Source organism: Arachis hypogaea, chromosome 1 (genome assembly GCF_003086295.3).
Source record: "Arachis hypogaea cultivar Tifrunner chromosome 1, arahy.Tifrunner.gnm2.J5K5, whole genome shotgun sequence".
NCBI classification, from domain to species: domain Eukaryota; kingdom Viridiplantae; phylum Streptophyta; class Magnoliopsida; order Fabales; family Fabaceae; genus Arachis; species Arachis hypogaea.
The window spans coordinates 96,903,504-96,925,235 of record NC_092036.1 but is presented as its reverse complement, the minus strand read 5'-3'; the positions used below and the strand labels follow the sequence as shown (position 1 = coordinate 96,925,235).

Genomic DNA, 21,732 nt, shown 5'->3' with positions numbered 1-21,732 from the left:
AAGATTACTAGCTTTATATAATCTTAGCTTTCTAATAAGAGAACATAAAAAGCTAATGTATGTTCATCGGTTTTATTTACTTATTTAATAAATTTAGAAAGCTACGCATGGATGCTAATAATCAAACGCTTCATTAATGTAATGAGAAATAAAAGGGTTTAAACACAATGATGCTTAGCTTATCAAGTTGCATTAATTAATGTGAATAATAATCATGCATGTCTAGCTCCTTTCCATGATCACAACAATACTTAATTGGCCCATAAGCTAAGCATGGTAGGTATATAATGCATTCTATTTTGTTATTCAGAATGCGTGTTAATGTGGTGGACCTTGTGAAAAGCATTTGGTCCTCTGGCAAGTTGCTTTTAGTTGTTATCATATGAAAAATGCATCATGCATAGCCTTAAGTAGATAGCTGTAGTCTCTGATATTTGGCTTTCGTTTAAAGATCCCAAAAGAAAAAGGGTATGCCATCCACATTGTTCTATTATGGCTATGCATGTGTGCATGTTAGTCGAATCTTGCGGCCTTGTCTCTTAAAACCTAATTTTGTTAGGCCCCTTGGGTTTATCAACTTAACATATACTAAACATATATATACAATCATCAAAAAGTGTAAAGCCCTTTCTCCATGTAATATACTAATAATATCTATCGTACTCTTCTCACAAACTTTTCACTGTTACATGTGTTATTGTTTCCTCAAAGTGAAAGGATTTATTGACATTTTAACTTATTTATGTCTTGTTTCTTTTGATTAGTTTTTTTCATAAAGATAGGAAAAGTACAAGGAACCAATAAAATACTTGTACAATGTGTATAATGGAGGTTTATGAAGTATTAGAGATATAACTATTAGTGTTACATTTTTTCATTAACCGAAACTTTTGGGATGGATGATATCATGACATGGTATTAGAGCGTTAGATCTGAAAGGTCAAAAGTTTAATCTTTGGTGAACCCCAAAATCAGTTTAATCTTTTGGGAAGATGTTTATTATCTCTAGTACTCGGATGATTATTCTAGATAGTATGGAGGATGTTCATTTTGTAACTCAACAGTCTATTATACACATTGTATAAATAGTCTATTAATTGTCTTCCTAGCAGAATCCAAAAAATTGTAGCTTTTTTTTAAGAGAAATCTATTAACTATTTAATTAGCTATATATGAAGAAAATAGTTAATTAAATAATAAAGATATATTTAAAATATATATCATCAAGAAATAATAATATTATTGAAATAGTTCTATTTTCCCACTTGGTTGGATATTTATATGCATAGTTTTTGTTATTTGTTGATGCATGGTGGGTTGATCTAAAATATCTGAACCACCCTTTGGTTGTTCTGATTCGAAATTTCCTCATAGTGGGTCAGCACTCAGGGGATCATTGAAAATCAAGCAAATAATAACGTTTTCTTTATGTCCTCTTTCGCTATATATGTATCTTCAATTCTTCATTACGTATAAAGCACTCTAAAATTTATTGTGCACAGTTGGATGTAATAAGATCACTAAATGCGTTATGCTTGAATAAACATAAAATTAGAGAAATAATACTCGGTTATATACTAGAGAAATAATATCATAAAATTATCTTATTTAATTTAATATTCATAATTTTATGTATATAATATTTATAATTATATATTTATTATTATATTTAATATTATTTAATTATTTCAACAATAATTAAAAATATAAAATAAAATAAACGATAATTAACGAATATTATTATTTTTCAAATATTCTTTAACAATAATAATCAACAATTATAATGTTTAGATGTATAATTTTTAAGGTGAAAACTTAAGGTGCAGTTGCTTCACGTAGAGTTGATAACTGAAAATCGTTAGATGATTTAATTGATTTGACTAATTTTTCATCTAAAATTATCAACTTCAGATGAAGTTGAATGTACTTTTCTCCAATTGTAAACTTTTGTACATAAAAGATTTTTTGTCGTCTAATTATTTGCAATAATATATCTAAAATAATATTCACGTGAAAATAATTAAATAATTCATCATAATATATATTAATATTTTAATTAAAAAAATCATTTTCAAAAATAGGCAGAAAAAACAAGTGCGTCACTTTCGATGCTTTTTTACTTGTTTATTATTTTTTTGGGAAGAAACAGTGTGGCTTGAAATGATTACAGGGAAATAATGATTTAATTATTTATTCATTCATAAGTGAAATGGGTGGTGTATAAATATAGAAGCATATGCATGCATGCCCTATATTCTGAATTGAGACCACGAATCTCAAGTTTACTCTTTTTTTTCTTCTTCTTCTTCTGTTGAATACTGTGATATTCATCAGAGATCAGAAGTTATGAGCATGAGAATGAGTAGTGGTAATTCGGATTTGAGTTTATCAGTTTCAGATGCACATCCTGAGACAATGGATTTCCTTTCACTTGCATGGTGCAACTTTGCCGTACAAGCTCTTGCCCCTCCTCCCCCTCACCTTCAATTGGATCCTCTTCCTCTCGATCTACCTTCCCCCAACAAGGTCACTTTACTACTTAATTATTCTTATTTTTCAACATTCCAGATTAATTAGCTTAATAATAATAATAATAATGTTTGTAAAATTCAACTTGTTAGATGGAAAATTGTGCTAAGATGGATGGTCCAGATTTCATGTCTCTTCCACCATGGAACTCCAATAATGATGTCAAGGTAACAACTATCACTCATTTCTATCGTATTCATCATACTCATATATGTGATTAATAACATGTTTAATTTTGGTTTTGTCAGTCATGGTTACGGATGCAGCAAGCCATGCATCCTGAACTGAACTACGACACTTGTTTCCGCAAGAAATGGGTATGTATCTAATATCAATATGAACAATGCTAGAGAATCATTAAAATTTATTGTTTTTGATTATCAACTAATTATTAATAATGTTTAAATGTATGTTATTAGATTATTATATTTAAAAAATTAAACTAAAAAATTAAATTAATAATTAAATAATAACAAAAAAATAATAAATTTTGATAATTTTTAAATATTTTTTTAATAATATATATTTAATTTATCTAAAATACCTACATTTCAGTAATCTTAACTGGTATAATTTAGATTAATGATTAAAATTATTGGAACTGCAGTATACTTATACTTAATACACTTAAAATTCTTCCGGTAATATATACTAATAATTAAGTTGTATATATATGCAGATGCCATGGAAGGAAATGGTGGCGCCTTTGAAGAGTGTGTCAATAAAGAAATGGTTTAAGGAGATAAAGCAGAAGAGGAAAGAGGAGCAGAGGTTACAAAGGGCAGAGGTGCATGCAGCAGTATCCATCGCAGGTGTTGCCGCCGCTCTTGCTGCCATTGCAGCTGACAACAATAATAAGAAGGAAAATAAAGATGATGATGATGATGAGTCCAAAGTCAATAAGGAAGAGAGGGAAGCAGCCATAGCATCTGCGGCTGCATTGGTGGCATCGCAGTGTGCAAAAGTAGCTGAGGCCATGGGTGCTAACAAACAACAACTCTCCAATGTCATTACCTCTGCCATCACTGCCACTTCCACCACTGATATCCTTACTTTCACTGCTGCTGCCGCTACATGTATCTATCTCTTTTCTCTCAGTATTAACTTCACATGAAAATAACTGCATAGATGAATAAATTTATATGGAATAAAGTAGATCTATAATATTAAATTTTTATATGTGGCATACAAATATTTGATTATTTAATTGGAGCGCAAACAAAGATGTAAAAAATTGGTGGAGCAAAAGAAAAAAGATGTGGTAGTACTTAGTATGTGTGGAAGGTGAGGTGACTTTTTAGGTCTATTTGTAGGACAATGGTACCGCTTGATCCCAACAAAAAGGAAACAGATGAATGAGGCGAAAATGAAAAACGTTACTTCCTTTTCATATGTGATATATATGTATATGTCTGATAGCGTTTGGTGGCCATATGCTATGTACTTACAGTATATCCATCACTAAAACATTAAAGTGTTTGACAGCACTAAAAGGAGCAGCAACACTAAAAGCAAGAACAGGATGCAACAATAATAACAGACCTAGTGGGGGAGCCCCAGTCTTGCCTATTGAAGACAACAACAACAACCACGACGACTTCAATTTTGATTTCGACAAGGGCAGATATATTCTTGCGCAGGGTGCTGAGCTATATGTGGAGTCACCACAAGGTACATTAATTAATACTTAACATACCTAATTAAATGTAAATGTAAATCACCTAAATTCTGATTTACTATTTTCTCTAAACAGGGAAGTACATGCCCAGATCAGTTTCTGTGATTCTAGACGGTAGAGCCAAGGTACTTACTTAAATAAACTAAATTTTTAGGGTTTTTAATAAGGTAAAGGCTAAAGTGAAATTGGTTTAACGTGAAGTTGATGTCTGAGAACCGTTAGATGAAAATTTAGTCAAATCAGTCAAATCATCTAACGCTCTCGAGTATCAACTTCACGTGAAGTCGATTGGACCTCAAATTCCAACTTTAATAATTGAACTTGAGCTTAATAATAGTTGTGTTTTATGATGGTCACCACAGGTTGTACTTATCATGAGGAAGCATAATCTATTTAAAAGCAAGAAAGAGAGTAAGTACCTTTCTTTTTCCTTTGTTACTAATTTGGTTTATTGGTGTGTTTAGGGAGAGTAAGCATATATAATTGGGTTTTATTTAGGTATTGTGGTGAATATGCATGCCGAGGTGTACAAAGGTTCAGAAGAAGCAGATGGTGACACGTGTTATCTGATAGCTCTGACAACAAGAGGAGGGGCATTATTCAAGCTAGACATGGCCACTGATTTCCGTCGTTACAAGACATGGGCCACCACCATCAACCGGATGCTCAAGATCTCCGCTCATCATAAACATGACCTCCAATATTACTGAATCCAATTACATCTTATTATTATTATTATTATTATTATTATTATTATTATTATTATTATTATTATTATTATCCCCACGTACTTAACTTTTTTTTGTATCCATATAAATATTTCCGGGTGTTTAATTTTTTTTTTTTTAGTGGACTGGAGATGTTACTTTTATCTAATTCTGGAGTTTTAAAAAATTTGTCTACATATGGAATATCACGAAATTGCTAACGGTGATTTTACTACTTTTTCTCAAAATTGTTAGTGGCTGTTTTTGTACCTCTTTTTTGAAACAGGTCGATAGCAATTTCAATACCTTTTTAAAAATTGCTTTTCACAATTTCATGATACTCCATATTCAAGTCAAATTTTTTTAGACTCCAGAATTTCATTAAAAAAACACATTTCCATTCTATATAAAAATTAATCTCCCCATGTTTATGCATGTTTGTACTCTTATGTATTTGTAAGTTGTAACTATTTCAATAATATCGACCCTACTGTTAAATTATAAACTTTCTTTTTCTTATTTGTATATGTTTTGTATAGGTTTATTTAAATGCTTAGATTTTGAGAAATGTTACAAGGAGAGAATGCCCTTCCTCCCTTCATATTAGTTTGTTTAGTAATTTTGATTGATTGTTATCCCTCAATATTTAACATAATATACTGTATTAACTATTAAGCAAAACGGACACTGCCTTATTAAAAGTTAAACAAATATTCATCATGTGTTTGCCGACGCCTATTTAGGGACAGGAACAAGGATCAAAGTTAAAATATAAGATATTTATTACTCAAATTTGAATACTTGCCAAAGAACTTAAGAACCCACTTACAATTCCCATAACTGATACGTTAGGAACACGGCAGGAGGAAGAAAACAAAAATGATAAGAGAAAGGAATAAACCTCATTCACTTCTTTTTTGTTTTTTAATTTCTCTTTTTTTTTTCGCTTTTAAAAACACTTGATTCCATTAGACAAAGATTAAAGGACAAGTAATGAATCATACATATCAAGCATATCATTTTATAAAAAATGGCATTCGTACATTAAAATTAGCTACTAAAATTAGTTATCAATGTATTTATGTATTTATGTATATGTAATTTAATTTATTTTTACGTTTATTTATATTTCAATATGTATATTGTATAGTGAATACGTAGTATAATCTTCTATTAGCTAAATAGATAATGTTAATGCAAACTAAATATGTTCGGCCCAAAACAAACGGGCCTCTCAAGTGATAAGCCCATAATTGAAAGAAATGTTCGGCCCAATTTGTATCGGGTGGGTTAGATCCATAAGCCCATCTCGTTCTTCTTCGTCATTCTACTCTCTCTCTCTCTGCAACGCAACAGAGAAGAAAATAGAAGGAGAGTAACAGAATCACCATTCGCATTCACAAAGCAATGAGACGAAGACACAAGAATGACGTAGATAAACAAAAACACGAATCTAGAGATTCTCGCAAATCTGAATCAGATTATTAGGCGTCGTTCTTCTCTTCAGAGAAACGAGTGTTCTTCTTTTGTTTGGTGTTTCGAATGCTGAACTCTCTTTTGGTGCAGACATACTTCAATCCAGATGAACATTGGCAGGGACCCGAGGTTGCGCATCGCATTGCGTTTGGGTGCGTACCTTATTTTATATTCTTGAGCTGAATTTCTCATCTTTCTTCTTCAGTTCCAATCGTAAGTGCTGATCGGAGATGGTTTATTCCAGGTACGGCCATTTAACGTGGGAATGGAAAAGGGGCATCAGAAGCTACTTACACCCGGTGCTCTTCGTTCCGCTCTATAGGTTTCTTGCCTTTCTGAATCTTGATACCGCTTTGATTATGGTAAACTTGTTTTTTTCTAATCCTTTTTATGTTCTTGTTAAACCACTTGGATATTGAAGGCTAGCTTAGAAGCTTGCGATGTTATCTTTAACAAATATCTATCACATGAACTGAGACATACTTTATGTTTTTATGTCGGTTCTGTATTCTTTTGACACGCAAAATGCAGTTGCTATAATTGAGATTTTGTATTCCTTTCAATCAGTGGTAGTTCTAAAAGCTAATGAAGTGGTTCGTGTATTCTGCTTCACTTCATAAAACTTGATATGTTTTCTATGATAGGTCCCCTTTTTAACTGTAATAAGATTCATGAAACTTGAGTATCTTCCTTGTCTCGTTTTATGGATATGGTTTCACTAATTATATTCTCTGTTCCTTGCTTCTTAGATGAAGGCTCCACGGCTGCTGCAGTCTGTGTTTGCTGCAGTTGGTGATTTGTACTCATACAAACTTTCTGCAGTTCTCTTTGGTGACAATGTTGCAAAATGGGCTGTATCCTTTTCTTTTATATATTTACGGCTAGATTAATCTGTTTTATATTAAAAATGCATGCGGCCATTATAATATAGGAACACTTTGAAAACACTTTCTCCCCTCGTTATATAAGAGAACTTAACTCTGGTACAGCTCTTCTCCCAGTTGGCCAATTGGTTTATGTTCTATTGTTCTGTTCGCACGCTATCAAACAGCTTGGAGACTGTTCTTACAGTTGTATCTCTATACTTTTGGCCCTGCATGAGATCTTCTAGTAGAAGTTCCACTGTTTCAAGGAAGTGGGGTTTAGTTTTGGCAGCATTAGCTTGTGCGATCCGACCAACAAGCGCAATCATATGGCTGTATGTTGGCCTACTTGAATTTTCAAAGGCGCGCAACAAATTGAAACTCCTTTTTTTGGAGGTCGCACCCATTGGGTATGTTTACTTGCGAATGGGGGAGTTTCTCATTTCATAACGTGTTATCGTCCATATCTATCCAAATACCAAGTTGAGTTGGATTATCAGAACTCTTATTCCAGCAATATATTCCAGGGAACTTAATTTGGTTGTATTGGCTGCAGTCACATTAATCTAACATTTCAGCTCTCAAATGTCAATGACAGATGTCTGATTTAGGGCGAATTATTTTTATTACTTTGTATCAGGATGCTGGTGCTCGGACTTACCTGCTTATTAGATCGTATCATGTATGGCACATGGATTCTAGTACCACTTAATTTTCTAAAATTCAATTTTCTTTCTTCGGGTGGAGACTATTATGGAACTCACAAGTGGCACTGGTACTTCACTCAGGGATTTCCAGTGATGATCTTCTCTTTCTTACCATTTTGCTCAGCTGGTATCATTTATTCAAAACAGTGGAGATATGCATGTCTTCTTGCTTGGGTTATGGGTTTATACAGTGTACTAGGTCACAAGGAGTTCAGGTACTTCGATTAAAATTATTCATGCATATATAAATGTATACCTGGTCTGTTGGTTTTAACTGGTTTATGATAATAATTACTATGAGGTACAGGTTTGTGTTGCCCGTTCTTCCCATAGCTCTGATCTTCTCTGGTTATTGTTTGGCTGTGATAGAAGATCCTGGCTTGCCCGGTTATAAAGGAAAAGAATCTCCAAAGAAGCGTACCAAACGTTCTCTGAAGTTGATACTTGCCGTCATATTTTTGCTTGCTACCAATATTCCAATGGCCCTGTATATGAGTTTGGTTCATCAGGTATTATCACTATTCTTCATTCTTACAATTGAGGGGTTATTTTAACGATCTGATGTGAACATCTATGAAAAATACTTTATATATTCTTTACTTTCGAAACAGAGGGGACCTGAGGATGTTATGAACCACCTTGCCAGAGAAGCTCGTGATGGGAAAGTGAAAAACATCCTATTCCTAACTCCTTGCCACGCCACCCCGTACTACTCCTTGCTGCATCACGACCTGCCAATGCGATTCCTGGACTGCACACCAAGGTTTGGAATTCAAGATCCTGGAGTGGCTTGTAATCTTCATTGGGACTGAAATAAGATAATAATTCTTATTTATTTTATTGTGCTTTGCAGCGAAGAGAGAGGAGTTATTGATGAATCTGACCGTTTTCTGATGGATCCTGTTCCATTTCTATTGGAATATGCGAAAAATATGTCCCTGCCAAGCCACATTGTTTTATTTGATTCGGAAGAACAAAAATTGAACAACTTATTAAATTCATATGGTTATAGAGAGGTAATAATAAGAATATTGTAAATAAATTTGCTGCTTAGTTTTCTCTTGTTATTTATTGAGGTAATTTGTAATCATTTGCTTATATTGGTATTTTAACAACAGCAAAGAAGATTTTTTAATGCTCACTTCAAGGTGGATCGCGAACTTCAAGCATCGATCGTTGTATACGTCCATATAGGGCGGTGAATAATTATCCGGCATGCATAGTTTTGGACTCGCTATACACTTGAAGGTGTCATTTCTTCAGATTTCTCTTGAAAATTTTGATATTTGTGATTTGAAATTTTTGTACAATAGTGTATTTCTTGCCTCCGAAATTTTCACTGGATAGTTTGTAAATTCCTCCCTAACACAGTTAGAGATGATCTACAGTTTTGTTTTTCAAAGGAGTGTAATGAGGATGTATCAAAATGACTAGTTTGCTATCAAGAGTAGTGATCTATCCATCATCAACAAATTTTCCTTGGAATATTTCTAACCATATCAAATGGCAAAATGCTTTACACTTTGAGGTTCATAATGAAAAGAAAAAGAAATAATATGAACTAAGGTGTACATATTCTGAACAAGTTGGATAAAAACACAGTGAATGCTCTCTTACAGAGACATAATATACAGGAAACATGTCAAACTAGCTGATTGCCAGGCCTTTCCATAGAAGCAGCCTCCGGGGTCGGTCTAGAAACCTGGCCTGCCATGCAGGTTCATCACTTTCATAGACAAAACCACTCTTGGTATACAGTTTCTTTGCTGGTTCATTGTCAACAGCAACATGGACGTACAAATCTGTTATGCCTGAAACAAAGACAGAAAGAAATTAACTTCTAATAACCTCAGGTATCATACCTTTTTGGTCTACTAGCGAATGCCCAATATAGCATAAGGTCATCCACACTCGAATGAAAACATAGAGAGGAAAATAGTGTAACTAGAAGAATATGCCAACATACATTGCTACAATCGAGAAAGCAATAGACCACAATCAAGAATACGAAAAACCCGGTTAACACTTGAACACAGATTAAGCACAGCTAGTAATCACAGTAAATTAATTTTGCTCATGAAGTGGTGAAAATTGCTGTTATATCTTACCCCAATCATAGGCAACTAACTTTGATTTTTCAAGAAGTGCATACCCCAATCCATTTCTGTGCAACTCTTCTGCAACACATACATTGCTAAGGTATGCCCTTGTGATATCTGGTTCATTTAACTGACAATGACGCAGCATCCAAGTCAAGCTAACACAAAGAAAAACATGCGTATACATTGATTTATAAATCTAGGAGAAGCAATAAATACCTCTGGCTTTGTCCCTGAAATTTCATCTGGAAGGCTCAAGCACTGATTAAGGTCAAGAGTGCCAACCACAACCCGGTCTTCTCCACCATCAGAAAACTACAAATTCAACTAAAACATCACTGATTTTATCATGAAACAAGTTGCATAAAACCAATAAACAGATCTACAAGGACATAAATGAAGAGATATTTTCACATGCAGGCATGTGGCAATTTACTTGGTCTGACTGAGGTTGGCGCATCTATACATACACTTAACTATAATTATAATAATGAAAAAAAGCGGCATATGTGAAGAAAAGGTCCAATAAAATGAATGAATTCAGGGAATAAACAAACCTTACATAAAGAGCAAAAATCATCGGAGAGGGAGAGGCTCAATATATGAGACATGGGAAGGGAAGCATTGATGCAAGAGACTCTCCTAAAGCCGAGTCTTTTCCCAGAAACACGCTCCTTAAGTGCTTCGAACTCGCGCTCAGCCAAGTACTTTCTGTGATCCTAACAGAAGTTAACAACTAGCTGAAAAGTTCACTCTTTTATCTAAAAGCAGAACACCCTTTTGCAAATTGGTAACCAAAAGCAGTACTTGAAGCTAGAATCACTTCATTTTAATAAGCAAAGAAAAGAAAAGGGGGGAAGGGCTCACTTGGAGGCCAAAGGTGTCAGGGTGGAAGCGGTTGAAGGAACGGACGCGGAGGGAGGCGGCGGCCCAAAGCTCATCCTCGTAGAAGGACTCGGCGATGGTGAGTAGGGAGGTGTCGATTTTTGGAGATTGAGTACAGACGTCGGTGGTTGAAGCAGAGCATTGGATTTGTGTCCTGACGTTAGAGAAAACAGGGAAATAGTATATGAAAGAAGAAGAAGAAGGAGGAGAAGAAGAAGAAGAAGAAGAAGAATGAGGGTGAATTGGAATTGGAAAGGGAAGAGAGGAAGAAGAAGAAGAAGAAGAAAGAGGAGTCATTGCTATTCTTTTTCTGAATTATCCAAAACTATTTTCTTTATTGATCTTCCCCTGCCCTCAGCCTCTCACACATTCTGTATCTCTCTGTTCACTTTGGGCTTTTTCATTTTTTTTATGGACTAGTCTCTCTAGCATTACCAAAATTTTGGGTTCAACAACAAACAAATTTCATGCTCTTCTTGCTCAAGCCCAACTTCCTTTCAATTTAAAAGAGAGGTAAAAAGGTGGAAACTCAATGGATGCTTACACACACATGAGAGTGTGTTTGGAAAGTTTTTCTTCTTAAGAGAAAAATTCTAATTCTATTAAAAATTAATTTAATTTTATTTTTATTTTAAATTTATAATTTAAAATGACACATAACTTTGATAAAATTAAATTTTTATTGATTTTGATTTTTACTAATTTGTCTTTAACTAAAAAAAGATTAAATATTTTTGTAAGATATTTTGGATTTTTTAATTTTAAAACTATAACCATGAGAATGAAATTAAAAATTAGCCAAAAAATAATCTAATTTATAAATAGAGTAAATGAAAGAATTAAAATTCTAATTGGAATTAAAATTATCAAAAATATTATTTATACACTAAAATCAGTCACTAAAATTAGACACTAATGTATTTGTATATAAATACATGTGTGGTTTAATTTATTTTCAATGTATATTTATATTCTAACATGTATTTTATACTGGTGACTGACTTTAATAGCTGATTTTTGTATATACGTAGCATTGCTCTAAAATTATTAACTTTTGTTTGTTCTAAAATATGGAAAAGAATTTAATTCTTGAATGAATTTTGATTCTTAACTTTCTAAACAAGCTCTTAAAAATGTGGAAGTAGAAGAAGATGGTAGAGACCTCGGAGTCTAACCATAGTCTATGTAAGTCCTAGACAAGAAGAGAAAAAAGAGGCATGGCAGATGATCTTGAATCTAGTAAGGGGCGTGCATGGAGCTTGGTTTATTATTAGTGATTTCAATAAGATTACTGCTTCGTCTGAGAAGAAAGAGGGGATTCCAACAAATCCTAAAAAATGCTTGGAGTTTGCGAATTGGATATCTCATTGTAATATAGTTGAATTGGAAATCAAGAGCTCTGGATTTACCTAGCGTGGAGTTTAGAAAGAAGGCAGAGACAGGATTTTCGAAAGATTAGATAAAGGATTGTGTAATGCAAATCGCAGACATGAGGGATTTGGTGAACACGCCCTGTATATTTGAGTCCTTCTGAATGATGCATGATAATTTTGATCGAGTGATGGACGTGTTAAATTTCTGGTAGAAGAGCAGAATAAGAAGATAATATTGTATATGAAGTTGTTGTATTGAAGTTGTTACATGATACAAAAGTTATTTTATTTATAGGGATATTACCAACTAATCTCATAAATATCAATCTATTAACTACTACTAACTTAACTCCCAACTAATAACAGTTCTAATAATATTTTAATAGGTCTTCACAAACTGGTGGATGGAAGATGTCAATAATCCCAACGTTGATCAGTTTTGATGAGATGGTTGAGGAAGAGGCATGCAGCGCGGTAACACAGAAGAAGAGGCGTGTAGCACGACGCAAAGAAAGACAAAGGAAGAGAGAGGTGTGACGTAGGCCTGTCATGACGAAAAGGAGGAACAAGACTTCTGCTCTAGTTAGGGGAAGACGTGAGCGGCATGCGGTGACGCAGAGGAAGAAGACGCATGTGGCGCGGTGACGCAGAGGAAGAAGGAAGTCGCGTGTATCACAGGCCAGCGATTCTGATTATGACGGAAAGGAGAAACAAAACTACTGCCCTGGTTATGTGTTTGAGAATGAGACAGGAGTGAGGTAATCAGGGAGGAGCAGGAAGAAAAAGAAGAGAGAAGAAATAAGACGTCGAGGACGCCGCGATGGCATAAGGTGACCGACAGCGAGCTGAATGGATAGATAAAGAGAGGGAGAAAAGGTGCAGACATGGGGTGGTTCTTGACAGAGGAAGAAGCAGAAAAAGGAACGAAAAAGAAGAGAAGAGAAAAAGAAGTGATGGTGACAACAAACTTTGAGAGGCGCGTTTCACCTCTCAATGACCATAATTGGGAAACAGAGGGAGAGAGGGAATGAAATAGCCAAGACAACATCAGGTTATTGCAACGCTCTTGATGAATTCATATTTGACGATAAATTTTGGATTGAATTGAGTAGATTTCATCATATAAACCCACATTTATTCATCTAAATAGCATGATTTTGTGTTTTCTCTCTAAATTATGTTCAATTGTGAGAACATGCTATTTTATGCTTAATTTGATCAATTTTATTATACTTTCATTCCATTCGATGCCTTGATGTTTTTGATGAGTAATTTTAGGTGTAATAGGTTGTAATGGCTTGATAAAAGTGGAAGAGAAGCATGCAATTGGGAAAAAAAATGAAGAAAATAAAGGAGAAGCACACAGTCAAGTACATGTGCGTACGCACAAGAGAAAATCAGCAAGTGTGCGTACGCACAAGTACCAACGCGTGACTTCATTAAAAGTCATGTGGCTTGCGTTTTGGGAGGCTTTTTAGCCCATTTCTGAAAGATTTGAAGCTTATAAAGGAAGGACTAGCAACCATACAAGATACCAACTCATAACATACTCCATATAATACACTTAGATAGTTTTTAGGTTAGTTTAGCTTAGGTTTTCTCTCCATTTATCTTAGGTTTAATTATGGTTTATGTTACAAGTTTACATTCTCCAATTTTGGTCTTGGATTTTAGCTATTTTTATCGTAAGTATTTCTTTAATTTTCTCTTTTATTACACTACATGTTCTACACTTTCTCCTATTTTAATTTCCTTTATCAATACATATATGCTTTTTGCAATTTTGAATTCTAGTTGATGGACTTCATGATTTTTTGTTATTATATGTTTGTTTGAGTTACTGGTGTTGATTTTAATCATTTGTGATTCATAATTTTTATCATTTTCTCAATTTTGCCATATTTTATGATTATGCCTACCATGTGTTTGATGAAATGTCAATTTTGATTATGGAATAGAATTTCACTCCTTGACTTGGGGAAATGAATATATAGAATACTAGAGTCATAATGTTCGACATTTAGTGATAATTCTTAGGTTGTTAGTTGTTATTGTTTCCACTAACGCTAGTTTTTTACCAAGGTAATTAGTAAGTTAGTTAGAATTTATGGATTAATAACAATTATACTCACTTGACTTGCTCTTCGATGTTAAGGAATGATTAGGTGGGATTAATCCATCATAATTATCATAGTTGTGGTTATGGCATGGAAGAAATTCTATAACTCATCCCAAATCAAGGTTCCATTTATGTTTTGAACTACATTTTATTATTTTAATGATTTACTTGTCCATATTACATAGATAGTTATTTAATTCCTTTATTAGTTTATTAATTGCAATTTTGATTATTCTTTATTTCTTTTAATTGTTCGCCTCGTTTTTGAAAACAACCATTGATTCTCACAACCAAAATTGTGCGCTTGTGGTCACTAGTTCCTAAGAAGAATGACTCGAGGTTTAAATACTCTCGATTATTTTTATTTGAATTTAAACTTTGATTTATGGGATTTAATTGTCAGTTTAGACTATGCTACTGAAGAAGTGATTCTTGTTTTGAGAGATTCTAAATCGGCGCAAAATCTCATCTGTGAGCTCTCATATTGAAAATAGAGGATTATTAGTTTAAAGCAGAAGGAATAGAGCCAATAAGAAAGCCATATTTGTTTTAGGATAATGTCTATAGAAAAGGATCAACACAAGAGTGATAGGTATTGTCACTAAGCATAAGAGTGACAAGGACAAAGGTTGAATTTTCAGTAGGATGAATATAAAAAGGACTATTGAGATCTTGTGCTATGTTAGAAGATAATTTTACCATTAGAAAGAAAATTAGAGAGAAAGAAGACATTGGGATTAATTATTTGGGTTTGAAAAAGAAGTATGGTAATTTTTCACCAAAAAACTAATAATTTATCCTTCTTAAGGAGGATATCATGACTCTAATATCATATTAAAATTCTAGAAAAAGAGTATAATAAGAAGATAATATTAGATATAAAGTTATTGTATTAAAGTTGCTACATGATACAAGAGTCACTTTATTTTATAAGGATATTATTAACTAATCTTATAAATATATATCTACTAACTATTAGTTATTACTAACTTAATTCTCAATTACTAACAACTCTGATAATATTTTAAGATGAAAGTTGGGAGGGGCATAATAATTATGTTTAGAAGGTGCAACGGCTAAAGAATAATAACATTGAATTTGGAGAAAAGAGGTTTCTCGGATATCTTTAAAAGAAAAAGACAACCTATGATTGTAATTGAGGAAATACAAAAGTGTGCCTCTTAAGGAAGAAACAAGAAACTAGACAATCTGGAGAGAGCTTTGCAATGGCAGTTAGAGCTAATCTTGGACTAGGAGGAAAGATTCTGGATTCAAAAACCAAAAATCAAATGGATCAAAAAAGATTTTTTTTGTTATCGACAGATTTTTTTCGATAATCACCTGATTCATCTCGTTTATTTCACTAAAAGTGTACAAAATTTTTTTTTATCGGTAATTATAGTATAAAAAAGCATTTATAATTCTTTTTATTCGTTAATGAAGTAAAGCAGGTTTTTTCTTTATTTTTCTATCACAAAATAAACTTATTTTCATATAAAATAAATATAAATTTAATCAAAATAATTTTTTATCTAATTTTCAATTAAAATCAAACTTGTATTAAAACATTTATAATATTTTAAAAGATAAATAAATTTATCATATTATTAAATTAGGAATAAAGTACTAAAAATAAGTAAGTCAATTTAACATTTAAACACAAATTTATTGATACATAATGTTCAACTATATTAAAAACATAAGTTATAATTCTTAGTGTCATTTTTATCCTCTTCATCATCATAGTACTCATTCAAAGATATTAAAAGTGATGGACACTCTAACCTTCTTGTAATAACTAACATAAGTCTTATTTCATTTTTTTTGTTTTAGCTTTGTCTTTTTAGTCTCTCCAACTGTCTATCTTAACTTCATGTGAGTCTTTTTTAAAAAAGTCAATTATGTATCTAATAACTTACTAATACATTTATCTATATGTTGAGTAACACGCAATAAATTTTTTTTATTGAGATTATAAATCTGTTTCTATAAATTAAGAATGAGAGTATAATTTTTAGATGGTGATCTTTTAGATATAAAATAAACGAAAGTAATTATAGACTTAATAGAATTAAAGAAAAATACCCCTTTTACATAAACTCAAATTTTCCTTAAGCCACCACATACTCTCTCATAAATCAAGCCCTTATCAATTGGTGGTAGGTCAATACTCTGAGCTTGAATCTTGACACATTCGACTTAGACTTCTGCTAATTTTTTATATTTTTTTTATTACATGATAATTATATTAATTATATAAATCAAGCTCCAAATAATATAATGCACTATTTAACAACAAATATGTATATACAAAGAAAATTAGCCTACAAATAATTTTTCATCATGGCATGTTTTTCATATTCAAAAGAATCTCCCATCTCTAATATAGTGTTAGAAAAGGTAAATAGAAAATAATAGAAAAATTGGTTTTAGACTTGAGCGGGTTCTATAAAAAGGTGAATGATTATGAAATTAGCGAAAAATTAATTTAAAAATAGATAATTTAGAACCAATTGAAAATATTTTTTACGGGTCTGCTACACATACAAGTCTACAAGTATACAAGTTGGTCCAGCCCAAAGAGAACTCACGCGCTTGAAGATAGATAACATGGCGCGTCAAAATCACGCGCTCAACACTCGAACGGTTACGTATGGCAGACTCTTCTACTTCTTCCACTTCTTCCATTTCTCAAGGCGCTTTGAAAACAAGGAAACCCTCCCATTTTCGAGCGAAAATCAAAGTTCAAAATATAGAAATCATTGTTCGAAAACTCCATCAAAACACCATCAAACTCTCCGTGAAGAATCTGAAGAAAAAACAAAGCAACAATACTCAACGTAAGTCCATTAAGATTCCTGTATATTTTACTTTTCTTCTACGTCGTTCTTCTAGGGATTACTATTATTCTTGCTTCTTTGTTACACTGTTCTAAGTTCTACGTCGTTCTACGTTGTTGTTCTAAGTTTTCCTGCTATTTTTGTTGATTTTTGGGGGTTTATTCCGTAGATTCGGGGGTGTAAACTGATTAACCTTGTAATGTGGCTTGATATTGAAGCATGGTTGAGTGATATCTGACTGATATCTATATGGATGTATCTGAATAATATCTATGGGTGTATCTCACTGTAATCAATAGGTGTATCTTGTTGATATCTTTGGGTGTATCTGACTCATATATATGGGTGTATCTTACTGTTATCAATGGGTGTATCTTGTTGATATCTTTGGGTGTATCTGACTCATATATATGGGTGTATCTTACTGTTATCAATGGGTGTATCTTATTGTTATTAATGGGTGTATCTGAGTCATATATATATGGGTGTATATTACTGATATCTTTGGGTGTATTTTTAGTTTCAGAGAAAATGGCAGCAAGAAACCAAACAAAAGACCTTAAATGTGCCACACATCTCCTGAATGATAAGTTCAGAAACATGACTGAGGAGAAGAAGGCGATTGTGAGGGATCTTGGATTCGGTGGGTTGATGCACATCCCACCACTAAGGGTGGATCACCAACTCTTAAGGGAGCTGGCAAACAACTTCAAACTTGGGGAGAACAGACTGAAGACAGGATATGGTTCTTTCCAAATAACCCCAAAAAAATAGGTGATGCGCTTGGCATCAATGCAACAGGTAATTAGCTCAAAATTATAGGTGTATATTAAGTTGTTGCTTGGGTGTATATTAAGTTGATGCTTGGGTGTATTTGAACCGACTTGGATGCTTTGTTGTCTTCCTTTTTGTAGGAGATCTATTTCCTGAGAAAGTTGAGTATAAGAAACTTTCTGATGATGACAAAATAATTTATAGAAGATTCCAGGGTAAGACCCTCAAAAGTCTTACCGATGAAATGATGGAAATCGGCGTTGGCAACGAAGAGGAACGCCTGATGTTCAAGAGGATATTCATCCTCTACATACAGATGGCGTTCCTTTTGCCAATGACGATAAACAAAATATCGCCCGTGCACCTGGCCCCAATTTTTAAGATGGACGGCATATCAGAGAGAAACTGGGGGGCATGTTTTGACCTTTATGGTCAAGGGCATCACAGACTACCAGGAGAAGAAGAAGAAGGCAATTAATGGCTGCCTCTTCGCCCTGATGATAATCTACTTTCATCTTTCAAAAAACAAAGGCAAGAACAGGACTGAAAGACCACCAAAGCCCTGGATTGCCAACTGGACTAAGGAGCAGTTGGTGGAAAGAATGACTGCAGAAAGAGAGGAAATTTTGGTAAGTAAACATAATAAGTTGGGTGTATTTTATTTACCCGAATGGTGCTAACTAAAATATCTCATGTTTCAGGGGATTGTGAAGATGGCAGAGACAAGAGAAAAAATGAAAAAAAAGAAAAAAAACAAGAAATAAAAAAAACAAAAAAAAGGAAGGCGAGCCCAACATCGTCTTCGCAGACAGAAACTACTGAAAGTGACACTTCTACCTCTGAGTCTGAGGCTCAAGAAGACTCAGAGGATTCGGGAAGAAAACACCCCGGCAAAAAGGGAAAAAAGTAAGTACCATACTTGGGTGTAATTTCTTTTTCGATTTGGGTGTATTTTGTTTGTCCACGTTGGGTGTATGTAGCTTATTAAGCAGGGTGTGTTTCGTTTGCTACGTTGGGTGTATATTGTATATTTAGTTGGGTGTATCTCGTGAATTCATTTGGGTGTATTTTTAGTATGTTCTAAATGACAATTGTTTGCCTTCCAGAATGGACTCAAGAAAAAGAAAGCAGAGGTAAGAGGAGTCAGATTCTGATTCAGAATCTGAATCTGAACCAAGTGATGAGTAATGTCCTGAAATTAATACTCCTTTCTTTTGGCTTCATTATAAAGATTTCGTGTATTAACTGAAGTGTCTATTATTAACTTATAGGAGTGAAGAATCATCACCTGCGGAGAAGGAGAAGAAAAAGAAAAAAACAAAAACAACTCCAAAAAAGTAAGCAATTCTTTGGATAAAATTCTGTGATAAAATTAATTTTTTATTTCTGATTGGTACTGTTTTTTTTTTCCACCCAGAACACAACAAAAAAAGAAAAAAGTTGTTGTGGAGGATTCACCTCCTGAAGAAGATCAATACTTTGACGGGTACAGTACCTCGTAAGCTATACTACGGTCTATCATCGTAATTATTTTTGTTAACGTCTTATTTTATGAATGTAGTGAGAGATATGAAATATCAAGTGACGAACTCGATGAATGACTAAGGGAAAATGTTGATAAATCTGCTGCAGAGGGGTATGTATTGCTGGGCTGTGTATTTGAGATTTTGGTGTCTTTTGTTTGCTAATAATTGTATCTTGTTTCGCAGGGAGAACCAAGCTGACCTGCGATCGACAGAAGGTCGCTATGTGTCCTCTGAAATGTAAGAAGCTTTATTATTTAATAAAATCTTGTGATCATGATTTGGATGTATTCTGTGAAACAATTTGGGTGTATTTTGTGGATCAAGTTGGGTGTATATTGTTTACTAAGTTGGATGTATATTTCGTTTGAATAACATGAAATCTGTTTAGACTACCGGCTGTGAACTTGGGAAGTGATGATCCTTCCTCTCAAAGACGCACAGAACAGAGTAGTGTAAACCAGCCGTCACAGAGCATGTAATTTCTCTTTCAAATAACCGTTACTTTTGTTCTTCTAATACCTTCTATTTCTAATTCTGTATATATTTTTTTTAGAAAAAAAAGCCCTTTATTATTTTATTCAAGAAAAAAAAGGCAGCAAAAAAAGCAAAAACTGCAAGTATGTAAGTTCTCAAAAAACAAAGCCCGTCTTCTTTTTGAATTGTTCGGGTGTATTTTTTGACCTTCTTTGGGTGTATTTTAGGTTGACTCCGACTGATTCGAATATGATGGTTGTTAGGGAACAAACACCGTCGGAAGCGCTTGCAATGTGAGTTTTCCAAGAATATTTCAACCTTATAACCTTATTATTTTCAAATACGTTGTTAACCTTTCATTTTTATTCTTGTTTAGAGTCCCGATCCAGGTTTTTGTGCCGGCATCCCAACAAACAACCACTGACACAGATTTCGAACCAACCCCTATGCTACAGATTGAAGGGACTAGAGAAACGTAAGAAAATAGTATTGGGTGTATATTTATTTAGGGTTTGGGTGTATATTTGCTAACAGTTTGGGTGTATATTGTTCCTGATCAATTTTTTTTTACGCCATGATTAATTTTGTGTAACTGTGCAGCACTCCTGAAACCCCCAAACAACTTCAAGAAACCACACCCATGCTTCCCCCAGCTCCAACTAAAATGTAAGTTCATCAGACTAAAATCAATCTTTGCTTATCATCCGTATATTCTTATTCTTACTCTTATTCTTATACATCATGACGCAGTCATCCAGCCGCAGAAGACGCTGCTGCCCTGTTGATGATGGTACGGACAGCAACCTATGTTCCTAAAACAGATCCAGGGATGGCATCATTCAGCCTTGGATTGACAGATTCAAGCCAGGAGGGGGCGTCAACGCAGGAGACAAAAAGGGAAAAATCTCCAGAAACTGCAAGTATGCTAGAACAATTAGACAGTTTGGTCCAAAAATTAGCAAGCAGTGCGGCAAAGGGAAAAGACGAAAGTCCACAAATTCAGAGGGAGACTGGGAGAGAAAGTTCTGCAAAGTTTGAAACTCCTGGGGGAATAAATCAAATTCCGGATGATATGAAACAAAAGTGCTACATCTGGGGGACGAGACCGAAGGAAGACGCAAATGGCGATACTAACGAGTATGAGGAGATATGCACTCTGATTGGCCAAGGAGAATACATTTTGATGAGAATGCACCTTGCATCCCTCCAGGCAAAAAGTGATATAGAATCTCAGGTAATTTTAGACTAACATTAATGTTTTTACACCAAAGTCAACTGCAATGTTTATTAATTTAAAATTGATTTCGGCATATATTTCTAGATTGTATCTGCCATCTGCCTCATCCTAAACCAGAAAAATGAAAAGAGGTTTCAGGAACAAATATACTGTCTCCCCCCCGATATTGTGGTAAGTGTTACTTCTACGAACTTTGGGTGTATTTTCTGCATTGATTTGGGTGTATTTTTTAGGTTAGATTGGGTGTAAGTTGTGTATTTTCAGTATTTCATTTCTTGTTTCGCAATTCTTGCAGAGCATGGCACTTTCGGATCACCCAAGGGGGAATTCATATCCCCGAAAACGAAAAAGGAATTCAGGGTGGAAGCCTACCCGAGTTTCATTCACTTCATAGATAAAAAAAAATTAAGTTCGCATCCATATGTAAGTTTTCGTTTGCTAAATT

General features: G+C 33.8%; 3 protein-coding genes and 1 long non-coding RNA gene across 5 annotated transcripts; 3 read left to right on the top strand and 1 right to left on the bottom strand.

Moving 5' to 3' along the window:
- The first annotated feature begins 2,189 nt into the window (after positions 1 to 2,189).
- LOC112699109 (uncharacterized) lies at positions 2,190 to 4,923 on the top strand. Its single transcript, XM_025751686.3, has 8 exons — positions 2,190 to 2,526; positions 2,622 to 2,696; positions 2,778 to 2,846; positions 3,209 to 3,605; positions 4,015 to 4,200; positions 4,283 to 4,332; positions 4,570 to 4,618; positions 4,706 to 4,923. Exons 1-8 carry the CDS (start codon positions 2,347 to 2,349, stop codon positions 4,915 to 4,917), a joined length of 1,218 nt encoding a protein of 405 aa, XP_025607471.1. The 5' UTR covers positions 2,190 to 2,346; the 3' UTR covers positions 4,918 to 4,923.
- A 1,312-nt stretch (positions 4,924 to 6,235) lies between these two features.
- LOC112699067 (mannosyltransferase APTG1) lies at positions 6,236 to 9,457 on the top strand. Of its 2 annotated transcripts, none has more exons than XM_025751682.3 (9): positions 6,236 to 6,542; positions 6,635 to 6,752; positions 7,140 to 7,244; positions 7,380 to 7,663; positions 7,894 to 8,175; positions 8,268 to 8,469; positions 8,572 to 8,723; positions 8,814 to 8,976; positions 9,079 to 9,457. In XM_025751682.3, the coding sequence occupies exons 1-9, from the start codon at positions 6,457 to 6,459 to the stop codon at positions 9,160 to 9,162; spliced, it is 1,476 nt and encodes a 491-aa protein (XP_025607467.1). In that variant the 5' UTR covers positions 6,236 to 6,456; the 3' UTR covers positions 9,163 to 9,457. The 2 variants fall into 2 exon arrangements, with proteins under 2 accessions (XP_025607467.1, XP_025607468.1); XM_025751683.3 differs by having other exon boundaries at positions 6,244 to 6,542; positions 6,635 to 6,712.
- On the bottom strand, positions 9,417 to 11,315 carry LOC112699093 (GCN5-related N-acetyltransferase 7, chloroplastic). The gene is made up of 5 exons (XM_025751684.2): positions 10,927 to 11,315; positions 10,617 to 10,778; positions 10,279 to 10,374; positions 10,069 to 10,189; positions 9,417 to 9,771 (listed from the first exon to the last, which is right to left on the bottom strand). Exons 1-5 carry the CDS (start codon positions 11,239 to 11,241, stop codon positions 9,608 to 9,610), a joined length of 858 nt encoding a protein of 285 aa, XP_025607469.1. The 5' UTR covers positions 11,242 to 11,315; the 3' UTR covers positions 9,417 to 9,607.
- Positions 11,316 to 20,266: 8,951 nt separating this feature from the next.
- Positions 20,267 to 20,740, top strand: LOC112777613 (uncharacterized). Its single transcript, XR_003190530.2, has 3 exons — positions 20,267 to 20,343; positions 20,427 to 20,525; positions 20,651 to 20,740. It is a non-coding gene; the product is annotated as an uncharacterized lncRNA (long non-coding RNA).
- Positions 20,741 to 21,732: the final 992 nt, after the last annotated feature.